At 44.4% G+C, this 20,822-nt stretch overlaps 1 protein-coding gene and 1 long non-coding RNA gene across 3 annotated transcripts; one reads left to right on the top strand and one right to left on the bottom strand.

Moving 5' to 3' along the window:
- Positions 1-1,146: 1,146 nt before the first annotated feature.
- Positions 1,147-10,746, bottom strand: LOC123594769. 2 transcript variants are annotated; one of them, XR_006710870.1, is made up of 5 exons: positions 10,393-10,746; positions 10,248-10,308; positions 9,907-10,139; positions 9,286-9,522; positions 1,147-1,158 (listed from the first exon to the last, which is right to left on the bottom strand). XR_006710870.1 is itself a non-coding variant. In XM_045471734.1 (4 exons), exon 4 carries the CDS (start codon positions 9,462-9,464, stop codon positions 7,884-7,886), a length of 1,581 nt encoding a protein of 526 aa, XP_045327690.1. In that variant the 5' UTR covers positions 9,465-9,522; positions 9,907-10,139; positions 10,248-10,308; positions 10,393-10,745; the 3' UTR covers positions 7,709-7,883. The 2 variants fall into 2 exon arrangements, 1 of the variants encoding a protein (XP_045327690.1); XM_045471734.1 differs by lacking the exon at positions 1,147-1,158 and having other exon boundaries at positions 7,709-9,522; positions 10,393-10,745.
- LOC123594770 lies at positions 5,466-19,581 on the top strand. Its single transcript, XR_006710871.1, has 3 exons — positions 5,466-5,475; positions 19,207-19,211; positions 19,482-19,581. It is a non-coding gene; the product is annotated as an uncharacterized LOC123594770 (long non-coding RNA).
- The last annotated feature ends 1,241 nt before the right edge of the window (positions 19,582-20,822 follow it).

The following is a 20,822-nucleotide window of genomic DNA, read 5'->3' as shown; positions in this document are numbered from 1 at the left end:
AGAAGTCTGGGGATACCAAGGGGAGGAAGGCCACTCACAGGAAGGCAAGAGGGGATGTTTCAAAACAGAGTTTGCCCTGGTGGGAGAAATAAGTCCACTGACCCAATCAAAGGAGGGACATGGAGACTTGGAGCACAGTGAAGTGAGGCTTTAATCAACGTTCTTGCAAGAGCAGGTGTCTGATGGACAGGCACACTCGTGGCAGTTACAGCAGGCAATTTATTTCCTAGCATGAAGTCCCTCTCCTGATTCCTCATTGGCTGAGTACCACAGAGGTTACAGCCTTACCCGGAAGTCACCTATACCCATGTAAGGCAAAAAGTAGTCTGATTGGAACAAATGTACATTCCCTGAAGTGATGCAGAAACTTTCGGTCCCTCCTTTCTTCTTCGGCACATGCTGCTTGCAAATCCCGGGAGAATAAGCCCGCGAAACGAAGAGGGGAAGAAGAACCAAGAAGTGAAGTGTCCAAGGGTTTGGGACTCCATTATGGGGGGAGGGTTCATATATATTTCCAATAGGTTGTAAACCTACTGTTAACTAGACAGCACAGCTTTTATTTGGTATTTCTGAAAATGTATCATCTCCCTTACTTCTCACACCTGGCATGCACATAAGATTCTTAGGTAAAAAAGGTATCTCTGGTAATTGCTCACCCCTGGCTACAAGTCTCCTTTCCAAGAAAAATATAGGCAATTGGGCAGGAGGTAAAGAGCTTTTCCTGAATCCACAGGGTTTTGATTGCCTTTAGCTCAAAACAGTCCTCATGCTAAAGTGACATATCTTGAGGTAGTCATTTCTGCTTCCTCTTCAAATGCTGACCAGCTTTTTCTTTTGTAGATTTTAGATATCAAGCGGGCTTGGTTGGGCAAGCAGATAATGTTTGGCCGATGGTCTTTGGAGTCACTGTCACTCAACGGGCATGTTGTACAGCCAGATGCCCACTCACTTGCCGCAGAAGAATACATGAAGCCCAGTACCTTCTCTGTGGGCTACAGGTGTTTAGAGGTATTTCCATTGTGTTTTCCTAGAGAACAAGTTCCAGTTTGGTGGTCCAACATCTGAATCATTCATAGTCTTTTTTTTTTAAGTAATCTCTACACCCAGTGTGAGGTCCTAACTTACAACCCTGAGATCAAGAGTCACACGCTCTACCGACTAAGCCAGCTGGGGACCCCCATAGCCTTTTTATAAACAGATTGCTGTTCACCATGTCACAGCCTGACTCACTTCTAGATGACTGACTAGAAAATCACTTTTTTAAAAATGTTTATTTGTTTTTAAGAGAGACAGCGAGCAGGGGAGGGACAGAGAGAGACACACACACAGAATCTGAAGCAGGCTCCAGGCCCTGAGCTGTCAGCATAGAGACCAATGCTGGGCTCGAACTCACAAACCACGAGATCATGACCTGAGCTGAAGTCGGACGCTTAACCAACCGAGCCACCCAGGAACCCCCAAAATCACTCTTAACTCCAAACTTACAAGACCAAACATCTTCATCCAGCAAAACATAGCATTTGGCTCTCAGGTGCAATAAATTCAGGTTTTTCTCCTTGACTGAACCACACGAATGAGAGTTTCGTTTACCCAGGGCCAACCTCTTTTCTGAGTGAACCATGTTTAGGTGAAGAGATACATGCTCAGAACAACTTCTCATCCTGTCTCCATTTGGTCTCCTTTCATCCTGTCTCTGTCATGCACACACATGACAGATAGATCTTTGAAGTATTCATTTTCTAAGCTTTGGTTTTGAAATAATTACAGACTCCCAAGACGTTTGAGAAATAGGGCCGGGAGGTCCCTTGTACACATCCTCCAGATTCCCCTCAATGGTGACATCTTACATAATTATAGTATATTTCTGAAACCAGGCTTATTATAAGTAACTAGACTGCAAACATTGCTCAGATTTCGGAAGTACAAAATGAAGTTGTATAATACTATAATGAATCTCTAGTGCCCAAGGCTTCCAACTGAAATGTCTGCCTGCTGTTCAAGTTCTTCTGTGGTCAGGCCCCCACCCTACTCAAGCAGCCATGGTTCCTACTGCTCTCTCTTTTTTTACATTTTTTAAGTTTTTTTTTTTTTTTTTTTTTTTTTTGAGAGACAGAGAGGTTGGGGAGGAGAGAGAGGGAGGGAGGGGAGGAGAGAGGTGCACTCTGCACTGACAGGAGGGAGCCCGGTGCAGGGCTCAAACCCATGAGCTGCGAGATCATGACCTGAGCTGAAGTCGGACACTTAACTGACTGAGCCACCCAGGCACCCCCCCCCCCCACCCCACTGCTCTCTTAAGCTCATAGGCCTTTCTCTGTGGGGCTACTGTGCTCACTGTTAGGACTCATTGCTGTCTCTGGGTACCTCTGCTCCAGCAATTCTCTCTTCATTGCTTTTCCAAATTGTACCCTTTCATCTAAGTCTGGCTCATATCTTGGCTCTTCTGTAACACTTTCTGGAGCTGCTCTACCCTTCCTTGAGCTTTCCTTCTTCCGAATTCCTTATGGCCAGAAATGAATTTCAGCACAGTTGTGGAAATTAGCGTGTAAGGCTTTTTTTGTTTGTCTTTGTAGCCTTGCATTCCCTGTCATTAAATGTACCATATTAGCCATTTTTAGGTGTAGAGTTCTGTAGCAGTAAGTACATTCATGTTGTTGTACAACTGTTGCCACTGTGTAGTTCCAGAACTTTTACATTATCCCAAATTTAAATTCTGTATCCATTAAACAATAACTCTCCATGCCCCCTTTCCCAGTGTCTGGTAGCCATGATTTTACTTTCTGTTTCTATAAAATTAACCGTTCTAGGTGTCTCATATAAGTGGAGTCATACGATGTTTTATCCTTTGGTTACATTTAAAAAAATTGTTTGAAGCTACCTGAGTGGCTCAGTCGGTTGAGCGTCTGACTCTTGATTTCGGCTCAGGTCATGATCTCACAGTTTGTGGGTTTGAGCCCCGTCTCGGGTGACAGCATAGCACCTGCTTGGATTCTCTCTCTCTCTCTCTCTTTCTCTCTCTCTGTCTCCTTCCCTCTCTCTCTGCCCCCTCCCACTCTCGTGTGTGTGACAGTGCATGCATGTTCTCTCTCTCTCAAAATAAATAAATAAATAAATAAATAAATAAATAAATAACTTTTTAAAAATTGTTTGAAGACTTTTGCTAGATAGGAACCTCTTCAAGGGCCCAGCCCCCTGCTGAAATGAGAAATAAGTAGGTAGGTAGGTAGGCGGATAAATAAGCGTAGGGGTATTCTCATAGTATCCAGCATAATTTTGGGTAAATAACAGATGTGGTTAACAAACCAAACCCCTCATTTTTTGAAAAACCAGAAATAGCTAAGATAACTCCCTGGCATTTTATTGTGGCTTTCTTATCTTTGGGTTAAAAACACGTTCTGGGACTGGGCCTGCCTGTGCATAGGCCCAGTGGGTTTGGGCTGTGCTCACTGTGCCTTCCTTTGGGCCCATTTCCCGAGGTAGCTGTTGAGCTCACTGAAGGAAGAGACAATATTTCTCTGATGTCTCTTTGCAGCACCCATGGCAGGGTCTGATCCCCCAAAAGCCCTTGGGTAATGTCAGGATAGCTGGGGTGGGGGGTGGGCATTGCCTGACTGTCAAGGAGTGTAGTCTGATAACCAAATGCAGATGGGGAAGTGCCTGGCACCAGGTGATAGGGCAAACCAAATCCTGCACGGCAGAATACTTACGCTCTGGGTTTCTTCCCTGGAGATGAGCAATCGTCGTAGCCAAGATGAATACTTCAATACATGCCAGGCATTACTCCACGCACTTGACATGTATTCTCTCTTTTTAATCCTCACAACGATCTTGAGAGACAGGTACTATTGTTAGTTTTGTTTCACGGGTGAAACCGAGGTTCTTCAGTCTTCTGGGACTCTGAGTTCTTCAGAACTCTTCTGTTCTTCTGGGTTCTTCCGTCTCTCAGGGCTGTTCTTCAGCTGAGGTGGTTAGAGCTCACGGACAGGGTAGGGGACTTAGCGCGTCAGTTAGCTAGGCTCCCTTCCGAGGCCAGACCCTGGCTGGAAAATGGCTGCCCTTGGTCATAAGGAATAAGAGACTTCAAGATTGAGGGTAGCCTCATCCGTGGTGACAAAACAACTTCAAAGGCCACCCTACTGCTAACGGTTCAATGATGTCATGGTCACATATTAAGGACAGCGTGTTTTTAAAAAAAATATTTTATTTCACTTTATTTTATTTAACTAATCTCTCCACCCAACGTGGGGCTCAATCTCACGATCCCGAGGTCAAGAATCACATGCTCCACCAACTGAGCCAGCCAGGCCGGGTCCCAGGACAGCATGTTTTGATATCAAGGAGCACTATGAACGTCTTGGGAGCTAAGGACTGTATAAACTGTGAGAACTTCAGGACTGTTAGCTAAGGCAAATCCTATGAAAGAGGCATTGTGTTTTACAGGGCTCCCCCACCTCCACCCCCTGGGAACCCGTTTATTTTAAGGGAAATGAATGATATCCAGCAATTTCGTTACCTAGCTGTGAGATTAAAGCATAGTCCCTTGGGAACCCAGCCCACTTCATGTATACAGGAAGTGACCCCCAAGTGGCTGCCTGAGTTTTAGAACAATATATGTCCTGCAGGAATACTTTTGACAACAAAACTTCACTGAGTCCCTGAAGCAACAGAGTTATCAGCTTTGGTTCAGGTGAAAAAATAAAGCCCCGGATGAAGCCACGAAAATGCATCACTGGGCTGAGAGGAGGCCTGGTGGGGCTTTGCGGTCGGGAATGGGATGCGAATGCTGTCCCGGGAGAGAAAGGCAGGCCAGGTGTAGGGGGCGATTTGAGAAAAACCTGCAGGTTGGGATGTTCATAGAGTATTTGGGCGGCACTAACAGGAGCAGATTGGTTGAAGTGGATGGCTCCTGTTGGGGCCCCCGGGAGGCAGCCGTGGGAGACAGGGCTGGAAATGCAAAGTCCTCTTAGGGAAGAAAGGCAGGCAGAAGTATCTGGTTTGGAAACAGGCAGAAATAAGTTGCTGTGCCTAGAAAGCTCAGCTTAAAAGGCTTAGCCCACAGGGCGCCTGGGTGACTCAGTCAGTTGAGCGTCAGACTTGGGCTCAGGTCATGATATCACAGCTCATGCGGGGGTTCGAGCCCCGCATCAGGCTCAGTGCTGACTGTTCAGAGTCTGGAACCTGCCTCACACTCTGTGTCTCCCTCTCTCCCTCTGCCCCTCCCTCCTCTCAAAAATAAATGAACATTAAAAAAAAAAAGGCTTATCCCATGGTGAGCGATTCCATTGCCCTGCCTTTGTAACAGAACAGTTCTCTGGGGTCTGGTTGGGCCACCCCTTTTTCTCCCGGCTGCCACTTTTTGTCAGGTGCCAGCCACGGTCATGGTAGCATAAAGGACAGCCACAAGACCAGCTGTGCTTCTCAGATGCCTGGGTTCCCTCCGCAACACCATACCAAGACTCTTGTCAGTTGTGTGCTCTTGTACTTGAAGTTTGTCAAGACTAACGTGACACAGGAAATATGTCAGGCAAATGCAATCTTTATTCACAGTTATAGGTGTTTCCGCCTCACATCCATTTTGACTCTCTTACCCTGGTAAGCTGAGCTGGACAGTGAAGGTAACTCAGACCCCCTTTACCCTCTCTTCTAGCTTTAAACTTGGGCCAGCCCAAGAACGGGGCAACCAACTTCTTACTCCCTTTCCCCTGCCCGTCCCCTTGCCCTGCTTAGCTCCCCTGTCCTGGCTTTAGTAATGTGGAAGAAGCAGAGGAGAGGACTCACCTGGCAGAAAGAAATCACAGACTCCTTTGTTCCTGTTCTTTCATCTCCCATATTCTAACCTTGATTCATATCAGAGAGCCCCTCCCTGAGGTTAGAGAGAGGGGTAGTGAGGCTATGTGGCCCTGACTCATATATATACCCAGTCCCTGTTCTGGTTAAGCCCCTGGGTTTAACAGCAAGGCATGTAGCCAACTAGGGGGTACAATTGTCCTCTTCAAGCGAGATCAGGGTGGAGCTGGACCCCTCGGGGCAGGAGGATGAGTGGATATCAGTAAAGTCCCTCCTGCCCCTTCACAAAGACGCTTCTCCAAAAATGCCCAAAGGCCCTGCTAGAGCATCCAGGACACATAAAAGGGGGCACGTGGATCCCCTCAGAGCCCCCCACGAATATCTACCCCTTCAGTGTTGCCAGGGCACGCATCAGGACATCATTTTAACTAAATCGCCCCCAAAGCCACGCCATACGAAAGGCCAATACAAAAATTTACTTTTTAATCTCAGCATATGCCCAGCCTCCTTGTCCAGCCAAGCTTCCAGGGAAGATTTCAACACAGGTGGCAGGTGGGAGCAACCACTGAGTCAGAGCAAAATCAGGCAAGGGAAGTCCCTCCCTTCCTCGCCGGTGGGCAGAGCTGTGTGCGTCCTGTCCAGCGCCAGCCGAAGGTGCCTGGACCTCTCTTTCCGCAGCTGCAGGCTGGGGAGTCCTCCCTGGGGAGGGTCCCGTCCCCTGAGCACCCTCCACGTTGGGCGACTCCTTCCAACAAGTCCACCGGCGGGAGGGCTCCTCGTCCTTGTCCTTGTCACCCTCCTTGATGAATGCTGATTATCTGCTGATGCCACGGTGACGCAGACATTTGGACGTTACACAAGAGAACTAGGAAGCAGAAACGCATCAGCCGGGCACGATCCCCCCATCCAGCAGTAAGGGATATTAGCACAGGAGCGTATTCTCCCCCAGCCTTTATTGTGCTACCTTGTCCTGACACGGTTGAGATCGTGCACCTCAGAACGATAGCTACCATTTTATTGCCTGCTTTTCCCCCTTGAGTAGCGTCTTTCCCCTTGGCTTGAAGAATCTTTGTTGCCATAATTGTAAACAGAGGCATCGTCTCCTGCCTCACGTAGGCACTGCCATTTGCATAACTTTTAACGCACACAGTACCACAGTGCTAGACCCTTCCATGACATTTACTGTTGAAAGTTAAAAGCAATGATAGGTGTTAGTGTCTGAGGGCTTATTATATGCCACGTACTAGTCTACATGCTTCATATGTATTAACTCATTTAATCACACAATATATGAGGCAGGTGCTATTATTACCCCCAGGTGATAGACTGGGGCCCAGAAGAGAAGAGTGAGTCCCAAGCTGGGCTTAGATCGCAGGCATTGTGGCTCTAGAGCCTGTGCTCTGAGCAAGTGTAAATTGGCCAGTCTTAGAGCAAAATGCGATCATCAAGTCAGTTTACAATCTAATATGCAATATACACAATAACACTTTCCAGTCAAGAGAGGTATGCTCAGGATCCAATACACATTCTATCACTGGTTGGCACTCTAAAACTCTAATACAGCTTATTAGCTATAGGTAACTCACCTTTCTCAACAATGCTGAAAATGTTAGGGGAAACAACATAGAGAAAAAAGCATTTTTGCTTTTCTTAAGTGTTACCTGTATGCGCCAATTCTCCACAAACCCAAAACTTATTTTTGGAGAAAAATCACCCTTGCAGAGAGTACTTGGTGATGTTACCATGTAACAGGGAAATTTGCCAGTTGGGTACTGAGCCTCCCTTTCCTCAAAGTAGCATTTAAATATTCATTCATTCATTCATTCATTCATTTATGAGAGACAGAGAGAGAGAGTGGGAGTGAGCAGAGGGGCAGAGAGAGAGAGAATCGCAAGCAAAGCCTGAAGCGGGGCTCGATCCCATGAACGGAGGGATCAGGACTTGAACCAAAATCAAGAGTTGGACGTTTAACAGACTGAGCCACCCAGGCACCCCCTATTCAGAGTGGCATTTAAACACCTCCTTCCCAAAAGATATAGACGGTGGCACTTCCAGGACCCAAAATACTCTTTAGGTCTCTTTCTTTTCTCCTCTGCGTCTCAAAAACCTCCCCATTTCTCCATCCAGACTGCCTGAGATGTAGCCCTCTCCCTCTCTGGTCCCATCACTGAAGTGCTGATGTGGGTGTGGGCTTTGGTCAGGGTCAAAGCCTCCATCCGCTGTTGTGAGCAGAGCTGCCCACAATAGCAACAATCCACCTGCCTAGCAAAATTCATCACTGTGCATTCCCAGAAGTCCTGGTCCCTCAGGTGTCTCTCGGTTCTTCTACACCCCTGACAGGATTCCCGAACTTGCTCTGGATTGCTCGGAACCAGTTCCCCCTCTCTCCCTTGGGGTCTCCAACACATTTGTGTCACCCTGGAATGTAGGTCTTGGGAAGGACGCCCCTGCAGTAAAGCCTGTCCTGGGGCTGTTGCCGGGAAGAGGGCACCAGCCTGGACCCTCTCAGGCCAAGGAAGAGCGGCCTGTGCTCCCTCCTCACTATACTCTGTTTGGGGCCAGTTCCTTGGCCCCACATTCACCCCCATACTTGCAACAGAAGACTCGCCCTGGGGGCGAGTCTGCACCTGGTCTGCTGTTGCAAATGATGCCCAGGCTTGTACTGTCAGAGGCCAAGGACCAGCCGAGACGCTTCTCTCCTTTCTATTCCTTCTTTTATAGGCAGTTCTCTTGTCCTCATTTTCTGGGCTGTCAGCAGAGGGGGACACCCCCTCCCACGAGGCCTGCCCCAGACCCTCAGCCGAGCAGGGGGCACCGTCCTGTGCACTCTGGTACGGAGTGCCGGCTGACGTTTTATTCGCCTCACCCTTCTGACCCTTGCTTTTAGGCCCCGCGTTGACACCGTCCCTAGCAAATGACGATGCCCCTGCTGTAGCCATCTGCACCTGGCCTGGGCCTGTGAACGACACCCAAGCCTGTACTGTCAGAGGCCAAGGACTGGCCATGACCTTTTTGTTCTTTTTATTTCTCCCTTTATGGCTGCCTGTCTGGTCTCCTTTTATCTCCTCGTTGGCTGCCACTGACGCCTCCTCAAGAGAGGCCTGAGATGTACTTTCTGTTGGCAGTGGGGTGCCAGCATGTGCCTTCTCAGGCCAGGTGGCAACGGGTACCTTCTCCTTGTCATCCCACTCCCCTTCCTCCCTGTTTTCATACACCGCGCCGACTCCAGTATCAGCAATCGGCAGAGCCCCTGTGACACAAGTCTGGCCCAGAACTGGGGCTGCAGAAGACGCCCGGGTCTGTAGCGTCAAAGGCCAGGGGAGACATACAACCTTGTTTTCCTTTCTATTCCTCCTTTTCCGGCTGGTTTTCTTCCCCGTGTTGCTCTGGCTGCTGGTCCCCTGCAACGCAGTGTGACCCGGAACCTCACCCTCATGTGGGGCATCAGCCTCAGCGCTCGGCCCCAAACTAAGAACAGACATTTTTTCCACCTCATCGTACTCTCCTGGCTCCATGCTTTCCTGTCCCACACGTACCCCACTACTTGCGGCGGACACAGCACCTTCAAGCACAGTCTGAAGCCCAGGTGGGGCTCTTGGAGGTGCTGCCACCGTGGCCGGGTCCGTGTCGCATGCCTGGGTCATCGGAGGCTCCATGTGAGTTAGAATGTCTTTTTCCATGTTTCTGCCCCCTCTGATTTTTCTGTGCTTCTGTTACCGGGTCAGGTAAAGCGTTATCCTGGAGCAGAGAGAGCAGAAGTAACCCAAGAGGCAAATGTGAGTTTAGTCAAGGCTAGCAAAAAGCCCCTTCTTCTTCTTCTTTTTCTTCTTCTTCTTTTTTTTTTTTTAATGTTTACTTATTTATTTTTGAGAGACAGAGATCAAGTAAAAGGGAAGGACAGAGAGGGAGAGAGAGAGAATCCCAAGCGGGCTCTGCGCTGTCAGCACAGAGCCCGATGCAGAGGTCGAACGCACGAACCGTGAGATCATGAGCTGAGCCAAATCAAGAGTAGGGCGTTTAACTGACTGAGCCACCCAGGCGTCCCTCAACAAGCCCCTTCTTGAAGAAGGGTATCAAGCATCATTTCTGAGGGCTGAAAGCAACACTAGGCCCCAGGGATACCTGAAACGATTTCGGAACACAGCAGGTTGGGGAGGCTGTGGACTAGTTGAAGGTGTCAGACAGCTGTTCTCATCGGCGGCTGGCTCATCAATGCAGGGCCAGATCTATGACTGCTCGTGTGGTATATCTACCAGCAACTCTGGATGCCCTCAAAATGCTGATGGATGACACAACTTTTGGTCTTCACCAGCCTTCAACATCAGCACTGTCTTCTTTGAAAGCAGAGGACAACACTGGAGAAACAACAACGGAAGATATTTGCAGGAACATTCCCATTTGCACTCAAGAAAGAGGTACAGAGACATGGGTTAATGGTCAGGTATAGACTTCAGCATGGTTACCTTTTGATGCCTCAGACAGTCTTGGGAGACCAAACCATAGGTGAGAAAGCAGTGGCTGAGCCTATAAAATCAGAGGAGAAAAAAGCATCAACAAAGTCAGCCTGCCCAGGTTCCCCCAGAGGGGTCTGTCTGAGCAGACTCTTACCTGACTATCCTAGAAACACTTTGTCAGAGTTTCTTCTCAAGCTTTCTCTTTTTGGTCCCATGTAGAAGAATTGGTGCACGTGCCAGAGACCCTGAGCATCTGCACAACTTGGTAACACAGCCTCTTCATAAATGGATGAAGAGATTCTGTTCAGTTCAGCATGGCATTAGCATTTAGGCCTCCTTTACTGGTTTCTGATTCTTCGTACGGTGACCATCCGGATCTGGGCTGAAGGCCTCATTCCAACCTATTCTTCACAAATTCTAGATAAGCAGGACTCCAGAGACAATGCCTGTTTCTCAGATTCATAAACTGTCCCGTCGTCTTGCAAATTCTCCTCCTTTCCTTCAGCTCTCTACTGCACCATATATATGTGCAACTGAATCTTGGAATGGGCTAATTATTTACATAATATCCTTTCTCTCCGAGCAAACTTTTTTTGTTGGCTTTTTTATCAAAAAAAATAATAATAAAATAAATGAAGGAGGGATCAAACTCCCTTTCTGTAGTTATGACGAACACACAGAGCTCAATGGAGCCCCTGTGTTTTCCTTTGATAAGAAAGTGTAACCACACAAAACAGCAAAGCAAGCCCTGACATTGACCAAGTAGGTTTACAAATGGAAAGCTTGTTTTTGTTTTGTTTTTATCTGGGACGTGTTTTTTATCTAGAACAGGAGATGCAGCAGTGTCTCTGTGAATGCGGTGTGCCCAGTGGAGGTGGGGGAAGGGCCCTCTGGACCTACTCTTGGGGGCCACAAGGGGCCTAGAACTCTTTCTGCATGGGCGATAGTCTCACCTAATCGTCTTTCAATGGCTCCCAATGTAAGACTGTAGGAAGAGGAATCACAGAGCAGAAAATCGCATGCACTGACTAGCTAGCACGGTTTCTGCCTTTTAAACATCTTCCCTGATGTAATGGTTAGCTTTTTCACCACTTGGTACATAGGTTAACATAGCTGCGGTGCTAAGGCTAGCTTAGCTCATGACAAATGCAGAGGTTATCGCTAGATGAAAGCCAGCTGGCTGGCTTCCAAGAGGCCACAGTAGGTGAAATTTACCTTGTTCAACGCAGAAGAGTCCAAGGTCAGGTCCCCGCACTGTGAGTAGGTCTGTAGTCCAGTGGTGGATGTCGGTCTCATTCCCTATTGTCTCTAACCATATCCATATGCGTGTTCCTAATTATGTTTCTATCTATGTGAGACGTCCTGTCCCCTGGACTTCATGTGGATGATGACTGCCTATTGGAGACTCCTTAGATGTCCCCCTGGTGTGTGGACCCTTGTGTTCATACAGAATCACTCTAACTCAACACACATTTAACGACACTGCTATGTGCCAAGCAGGGGCTGAGTGCAGCAGATTATATACTTGGACGTCATGTTCCTTAGTTACAGTCACATTTCATTCTGGGTTCTCTGAGGTGACGACCTTCATTTGAGTTTCTGCTTGTTTTCAAGCCTCTACTCACATATTTATAGGTGTTCTTTTGGCTGGCTCTCGTAGAGAGCGAATGCAGTTTCTCGTGTGGGGATTCTGCTAGTTTATCCAAAACCAACCTAATTATTTATCCTTTCTCCAGGTTATTTAGACCTTCACGTTCTTTGCCCCCTTTGTTGGCAATAAACCTCTCTGGCTTTTGGATAGTAACTCCTGATTCCCGTACCATCCTGGTGCATGGTACCACTTTCTTTCCAGCTTTTCAGATAAAGAGGGACAACTGTTGGATGCCCGTTTTGTTTGTGTATTTCATGAGAGTCCACATTACATGGGTCATGGAAATGTCTGGTGTCCCTCCTTTGATAGGCTGGAACCTATCCCTCCTTTGATATCATTTAGGATTCTTTCATTGCAAGTGACCAAAAATAAGTAAATGAAAAGACCCACACAGGCTTACGCAAAAGAGGTCATTTGCAATTCACTATAAGCTTAAATGTTAGAGGTAGAGCCAACTGCATGCATGGCTTAACACAGAGTGTCAATTATTTTATCGGGAGCCATTAGAGATACTTCCTTGGGGGTTGGTTTCCATTTTCAGAACCTTACCGGAAACCCCTGATACCTTCTGTCTCACAATGCCTAATCCAACAGCGGCATCCCCTCCCTGGTAGAGCATTGGGAGTCCCTAAGTTGGGTCTCGTTGGTACTAATTGTGCTGACATGGGTTATGTGTCCATCGCTGAAACAATTGTGGGTGGAATGTCCAAATCCTGGGGCTCTTCAAAGTCAATGGGGAAGCTGGAAAGTTACAATGCAAATACATAATCAGACATGGCTGAGAGGACAGGGAAGGTGAGTAGTGAGGCATGGGGAAGTGTAAAAAGCCTAAAGCAATTTCTGAGTTGAAGCTTAGATGTTGCCTTTTTTTAAAAAATAGCTTTATTGGGGGACCTAGATGGCTCATTTGGTTAAGCATCTGACTTCAGCTCAGGTCATAATCTCGTGTGGTTTGTGAGTTCAAGCCCTGCTTTGGGTGAGCAAAGGCCCTGCTTCAGGTGAGCCCCATTTCTCTCTCTTTCCCTCTCTGTCTCTGCCCCTCTCTTTCTCTCTCTCTGAGCTTACTCACTTGCACCCTCTCTTTCTCAAAAAAAAAAAAAATAGCTTTATTAGGGGCACTTGGGTGGCTCAATCAGTTGGGCGTCTGACTCTTGACCTCAGTCCAGGTCTTGATCTCAGAGTCTTGAGTTCAGGCCCCGTGTTGGGCTCCATGCTGGGCCTGGAGCCTACTTAAAAAAAAAAGAGAGCTATATTGAGATATAATTCACATACCATAAAATCCACCCTGTCAAGTGGTTTTTTTCTATATTGACAGAGTTGTGCATTTGATCACTGAAATCTAACACCAGAACATTTTCATCACCCCCCCAAAAATCCCATGTCTGCTAGCAATCATTCTTTAACGTGTCCTCTCCCCTCCACCTCTGGCAACCACTAATCTCTTCCCTGTTTTTATAGACTTGCCTATCCTGGACATTTCCTATAAATGGAATCGTATAATCACATGCAATCATATCATGTGTGGCCCTTTATATATGGCTTCCTTCACACAGCATACTGTTTCTAAGGTTCATCCATGTTGTAGCATCCATCAGTACTCCACTCTCTTTTGTGGCCAATTAATACATGATATGGAGATATCAGATTTTGCTTATCCATTCATCAGTGGACAGATATTTGGGTTATTTCACCTCTTGACTCTTATGAATAATGATGCTACAAACATTCATGTGCAGGTTTTGGGGCGGGCTTATGTTTCCAGTTCTCTTGGGTATATACTTAGGAGTGGAATCACTCGATTATGTAGTAATTTCATGCTTAGCCATTTGATTAACTGCCAGACAGTTTTCTACAGGGGAGCCATCATTTTACATTCCCACCAGCAGTGCACAAGGATTCCACCTTCTCCATAGCTCTCCCCATAATTGGTACTGTCTTTCTGATTAATGCCATCTTTGTGGGTGTAAAGTGGTATCTCACTGTGGATTTGATTTGCATTTCCCTGACGCCTAATGGTGTTAAGCCTCTTTTCATGTGTTTATGGGCCATTTCCATAATTTCTTAAGAGAAATGTCTACTCAAGCCCTTTGCCAATTGTTAAATTGAGTTATTTGTCTTTTTGTTATTGAGTTGTAAGTGCTTGTTTTGTATTCTGGATCTAAGTCATTTATTAGATATGTGGCTTGAAAATATTTTTCTTCCATTCTGTGGGTTGTGCTTTCCCTTTTTTTACATTGTCTTTTGAAGCATAAATATTTTTTAGCTTTGATGAAGTCCCCGTTGTCTAACTTCTGTTTGTACGTTGGCTGTTCTAAGGACTAATTGACTAATCCAAGGCCAAGAAGATTTTTTTCCCTGTTTTCTTCTAAGAGTTTTATAGTCTTAGCTCTTACATTTAGGTCTTTGATCCATTTTGAGTGGATTGTTGTATATGTATGAGGTAACAGGTCAAATTTCATTTTTTTGCATGTGGATACTCCATTGTCCCAGAACCATCAATCAAAAAAACTATTCTTTCCGCATCACATTATCTTGTCACTCCACATCAGCCTTTTAAAAAAGTTTTAGTTGGTTAGCATACAGGGTAATACTGGTTTCATGAGTAGAATTCAGTGATTCATCACTTACATACAACACCCAGTGCTCATCATGAACTATTGGGAATTCATCAAGATAAAAAGCTTCCGGGGAGCCTGGGTGGCTCAGTCAGTTAAGCGTCGGACTTCAGCTCAGGTCGTGATCTCACTGTTCCTGAGTTCGAGCCCAGAATCGGTCTCTCTGCTGTGAGCACGGAGCCTGCTGGGGATCCTCTGTTCCCGCCCCCCCCCCGTTCCTCTTCTTTTTCTCTCTCTCAAAAATAAACATTAGAAAATAAAGATAAAAAGCTTCTGCACAGTGAAGGAAACAAGCAACAAAACCAAAAGGCAGCCTACAGAATGGGAGAAGATATTTGCAAACCACATCAGCTTTTAAAGCAACTACTGTTCTTGATGTATTTAAAAGGCTGGAAAAGATCCAATAAAGATATCTATAAAGTCATGTGACAACTTTGAAAACATATGACATACTTCATGCATTCCCTTCAAAGTAGTCATTCTGAGAGTAACATTGAGATATGAGGAATATAGGTGAAAAATCAAGGTGAAATCTTAAGTACGTGACTAACAAACTGACCTTAGATAGCATTTCCAAAGGGACACGGGGCTCCAACCCATGAACCATGAGATCATGACCTGAGCTAAAGTAGGACGCCCAACCGACTGAGCCCCCCAAGAGCCCCCATATACCCTGATAGTTAAGAGCATGGACTTTGGAATCAGCAACTCTGGGTTTGAATCCAGATTCAGCTTTCTGATCCTGATTTTCTTCATCTATAGTATAGGGTAATAGTAGTATCTATCTGATTTTTGGTAAATTTTGTTTTGATATTGATTCAAGCTTACAATTGCTTATATTTTACCCAATTTACTTCATTTATTTTATCATTCTGCCTGTGTGTGTGTGTGCGCGCACATGCGCGCGTGTGTGTGTATTTTTTTCCTGAACCATTTGGGAGCAAGATTGGAGATATCATGCCCTTTTATCCCTAAATACTTCAGTGTATATTTTCTAAGAATAAGGACATTCTCTTATATAATTGTAGTACATTTATTTAGATCAAGAAATTTAAAATTGATACAATACTATAATCTATAGTACATATTCGAATTTATCATTTTTATGATTATTGTCCTTTGTAGCTATTTTTCCCAGTTCAGAACCCAAAACAAGATTATACATCGAATTTAGTTGTCATGTTTTGTTAATTTCTGATCTATAATAGTTTGTAGTCTTAATTTGTGTTTTATGACATGGACATATTTGAAAAATGCTGGTTAGTTATTTCCAAAAATGTCTGTTGTTCCATCCTCATTAAATAAAGAGTGTGTATTTGGGGTAAAGATACTATTGAAATTATGTTATGTCCTCAGCACATTATCTCAGCAGGCACATTATGCCAGATTTTTCCAATATTATTACTTTTGATCCCATGATTAAGGTGATGTCTGTCAGGTTTCTCCACTGTGACATTGCTATCTTCCCTTTGTAAGTAACTAGTCACTTATAGGGAGCTATCAATTGGTTTTCCTAGGATCAAATGAGATGATAAACCTCAAGTATTGGGAATAATGCCTGGCATAGTGTAAGTGTACAAAAAGTGTTAGGCACCATATTTGTTATTATTTCTACTACTAGCGTTGTTATTGTTAATCAAAAATATTTTAAGACCTTGGGGAACCTGGGTGGCTCAGTTGGTTAAGCATCTGACTTTGGATCAGGTCATGATCTCACAGTTTGTGAGTTCGAGCCCCACATCGTGCTCTCTGCTGTCAGCATATAGCCCACTTCAGATCCTCTGTCTCCTTCTCTCTCTGCCCCTCCCCTCCTCAAAAATAAACAAACATTAAAAAAAAATTTTTAAGACCTGGACCTGTGTTCTACACCTTACGTGATATGAAAGGAGAAGTCAGGAACATAGAACAATATAGCTAAAGAAAAACCAGGTCCAAGTGGTACTGGTAGAATATTGGACAACACAACCTAATCTCTGCGACCACCCAGACCTGGGATCCTAGATTCTTTATGTTTCCTGAAATACTGGCTAATTATAAGACCCTTGAGAAGGCTGTTGATGCAATTGAATTAATTTTATGCCCTCACATCAGGTCATCTTTAGTTCTCACCATGTTGTATTCCTAGAACTCACATCATAGAAGGATCATTGGAAAGTAGGTCAATGGATTCTTCTAAGAGCAACACCATAATTAAATGATATGTTCCTGATTAAGCTTGAACTTAATTGTAGTTCAAATGGGCAAAGCAAATATGGAACAACTAGAAATTTAATCCTGTTTCTAGGTAAAAAAAAAAAAAAAATTAAAAAAAATCAAAGCTATGCCCATGTGATAACAGACCAAACGATACACAAGATGTCATGATGAGAAGCCAATCTCCTGCTCTTCCCCTCCCCATCCCAGGCCCCCATACCAGGGGCGACCTCCTAACCGGTTGATGTCAGGTTTCCTGTTGGGTACCACCTTAACTCTAGATCAGAGATTGCACACTGAAGGCCAGAAGGTCATATTTTGCCCAAAGATGCGCTGTGTAGAGCTCACAGAGTGTTTTTCCATTCCCCTCTAAACACTGGTTAATATTACAAAATTGGAAGATCTCATGTAAAACCTGATTTCCAGGCTTTCTTGAGAAATTGGAACCTCTGAATCTGCATCGCGCAGCCTGAGCTGGATAGCAGCTGCCCTCTTTATTCAGGGTACGCGCTCTGAAATTCACTGTAGTCCCCACCAAATCAGCTTCACACCCATATTACCTGCCTGGCCTTTTCGGGAAACCTAGGCTTTATCTCTCTGTTACTCAAAATAAAGTTTCCTATCAGCAGCTTGGGCTCCCCCACCCCACCCAGGAGCTTCTTAGAAATGCAGAATTATGGGCCCCACCTCAGCCCTGCTGAATCAGAACTCACATTTTAACAAGACCCATGGGTGGTTTGTGTGCACATGGAAGCTTGAGAAGCTGGGATACAAATATACTTATATACTTATATCTGACCCATTTTCATGGTATATCACTTTGAGACCATCTCTCCCACATGGCATGACAGATGAGGAAGTAGAATTGCAAGCTCTTCGTTGATGCACATTTTCAACTTTACTAGATATCACTAAACTCTGCTTCAAAGTAGTTTTACAAAGTTTCACTGCCATCAGCAAAATATGAAGTTCCGTTTCCCCATATCTCCACTGACACTTGGCATTGTGAGTTTTTAAAAGTTTCAGCCCATTTGATAGGTGTTAAATGGTATCTTGTTGCTTTACCTTGCATTTCCTTGGTGACTAATGAAGATGAGCATCTTTTCACATGCTTATTGCCTACTTAGCTTTCCAGTTGTGTGAATCACCTGTTTTTGTGTCTTTCCTCCACAGCCCCCCCACCGCCCCCCTCACTCCCCCCCCCCCCCCCACCGATTGGAGTTGTTTTTCTTTCTCACTTATTTCTTTTATGCTTATTATATATTCTGGCTACTAACCCTTTCTTAGTTATATGCATTACAGTTATCTCCTTCCAGTTTGTGAATTGTCTTTTTGTATTCCGATGCATTTTGTTGTATATTGGTTTTAAAATATAATTAATTAAAATGTATCAGAAATTTCTTTTTGGTTTGGGATTTTTGTGTTTGGTTTAAGAAGGCCTTCCTTACCTTGAGATCATAAATGTACCTTCCTTTACATTCTACTAAAAGTTTCAAAGTTTCTTTTTTTAAGTTTTTATTTATTTATTTTGAGAGAGACAGAGACAGAAAAAGTGGAAGAGGGACAGAGAGAGAGGAAGAGAGAGGATCACAAGCAGGCTTGAACTCACAAAGCCAAAGCCGTGAGATCATGACCTGAGCCAAAAACAAGAGTCAGACACTTAACTGACTGAGCCACCCCGGGCGCCCCTCGGAGCCCCTCAAAGTTTTGCTTTTCATACGTAGTTCTTTAATCCATCTAAAGTTTGTTTTGCAACCTGATGGTTCCCAGAAGGGAGGTGGGTGGGAGGATGGGTGAAACAGATGAAGGGGATTAAGAGTACACTTATCATGATGAGCACTGGGTAATGGACAGAATTGTTGAATCACTATATTGTCCACTTGGAACTAATATAACACTGTTTACTGGAATAAAAATAAAATTTGTCGTGTATATTGTACAAGTTATGATTATTTCTGCCTCTTTTATCATCCCACATTGGGATTATTATTATAACTGCACTGAATTTGTTGACTCATTTTGGGGGAAATTGACATCTTTATAATACTAAGCCTTTTCTTCCATAGACACAGGTATACTTTTCCATTTTTTAGGTCTTCCTTTATTTACTTTACTTGTTTTGTCATTTTCTCCATAAAGATCCTACATATCTTTTCTTCTTATAATTTCTAATTTATCATTGTTTCATTTCTAATTTTGGTATGTTGAGCTTATATCCAATCTCTCTTTTGTTTGTCTCTAGATGTCTTAGATTGTCTATGTGGCCAGTTATATATCTCCTAATAAGAGGGTATCAACCCTTCTAATTCATGTACTTTTTTTGTCTTTTTAAAAATATTTTATTAAATTTTTTTTTTATGTTTTATTATTTGTTTTTGAGAGAGAGCAAAAGCTGGAGGGGCAGAGAGAGGGGAACAGAGGATCTGAAGTGGGCTCTGCGCTGACAGGGTGATAGCAAGTGAGCCCAATGTGGGGCTCAAACTCACGAATTGTCAGATCATGACGTGAGCCGAAGTTGGATACTCAACCAACTGAGCCACCCAGGTGCCTCTAAAACATTTTGTTTTTAAGTACTTGCTACACCTAAGGGGTGGCTTGAACTTACAACCAACCCTGAGGTCAAGAGCCACATGTTCCACTCACTGAGCCAGCCAGACACCCCTGCTTGTCTTAATTGTAGTCATCTGAACTTTCAACACCATGCGGAATAGAAGCAATCCTAGTGGGTATCCTTGTCTTATTTTTACTTTTTTTTAAAAAAAAGATTTTATTTTTGGATGTGAGGGCGATCTGGCTGCGACATTTGTCACCCCATTGATCGCCAGGGTTGATTTGGCTGACCTGGCTGGCTAGGCGGGTGTCCCCTTCCTCCCTCACCGCTCCATGTGCGTCCCTCCCGAAGCTGCGTGCTCAGTCGAAGAGGACGACCTTCCCCGATAGAGGAGGACCGTTCTTTGGTCAAGGGTATAGGAGTAGCTGCGCTCCCCTGCTAGAACCTCCAAACAAGCTCTCAAAGTTCGTTTGTAGGAGAACGTAGGGTAGTCAAGCTTCCAAGACTCCAGACACATCCAAATGAGGCGCTGCACGTGGCAGTCCGCCTTTATTTAAAAAAATAAAATTAAAAAAAAAATTAAAAAATAAAAGATTTTATTTTTAAGTCATCTCTACACCCAACATGGGGCTTGAACTTACAACCCCAAGATCAAGGGTCGTGTGCTCTACGGACGGAACCAGCCAGGCGCCCCCTGTTTTTTATTTTAAAGAGAAGACCTCTAAAGTTTCACCATTAAGTATGATATTTTCTTTCAGTTTTCCATTGATATCCTGTGTCAAGTTAAATGAAAGGTCGTTTCTAGTTTGCTAAAAAAGGTGTTTTTTAAAAAAATTATGAATAGACATTGTATTTTATTAAATATTTTTTTCTGTATCTACTGAAATAATTACATATTTCTCCTTTAACTGTTCATGTGGTGATTAAGCTGCCAGACTTTTTTAATGTTAAAATATCCTTACATTCTTGGAATGAACCCTACTTGCTCATGATTTTTTGTTACTAACTCTGCTGAAATAGACTTGCCAAAATTCTATTTTGTATTTTTGACATATTCAGGTGTTTGGTCTATAATTTTTCTTGGTTTCAGTGTCAGGACTGTAACAGATTCATGAGATGAGTTTTTCAACCTTTCCATCTTATTTTTTTTAATTTTTTAATGTTTATTTTTATTTTTGACAGAGAAAGAGAGAGACAGAGAGTGAGGGAGGGAGGGGCAAAGAGAGAAGGAGAGCAGAATCCCAAGGAGGCTCTTCCCTGCCAGGGCAGAGCCCCACTTGGGGCTTGATCTCACGAATCTGTGAGATCATGACCTGAGCCGAAACCAAGAGCAGATGCTTAATTGATTGTGTCACCCCGGCACCCTGAAGAGCATGCAACTCTTGATCTTGGGGTTGTGAGTTTTGCCTCATATTGCAGGTAGAGATTGTTTACATAAATAAATAATTAAAAAAAAAGAAACACTAGATAATACAAATACCTGGTAAAGAAATAGCAGTATAAGCTTATGGATTACGTATAGAAATGTGTAGGAAAATATTAGAAGAGCCCAGTTAAAAGTATTGAGAGGGTTT

This window comes from Leopardus geoffroyi, chromosome X (genome assembly GCF_018350155.1).
Source record: "Leopardus geoffroyi isolate Oge1 chromosome X, O.geoffroyi_Oge1_pat1.0, whole genome shotgun sequence".
In the NCBI taxonomy this organism is placed as follows: Eukaryota; Metazoa; Chordata; class Mammalia; order Carnivora; family Felidae; genus Leopardus; species Leopardus geoffroyi.
Note: the sequence above shows the minus strand (reverse complement) of the source record. Positions and strands in the feature narration are given on the sequence as shown.

Coding starts and splice junctions, on each gene's coding strand:
- LOC123594769 (XM_045471734.1), bottom strand. CDS start 9,464: ATGGAAAAAGACATTCTAACTCACATGGAGCCTCCGATGACCCAGGCA.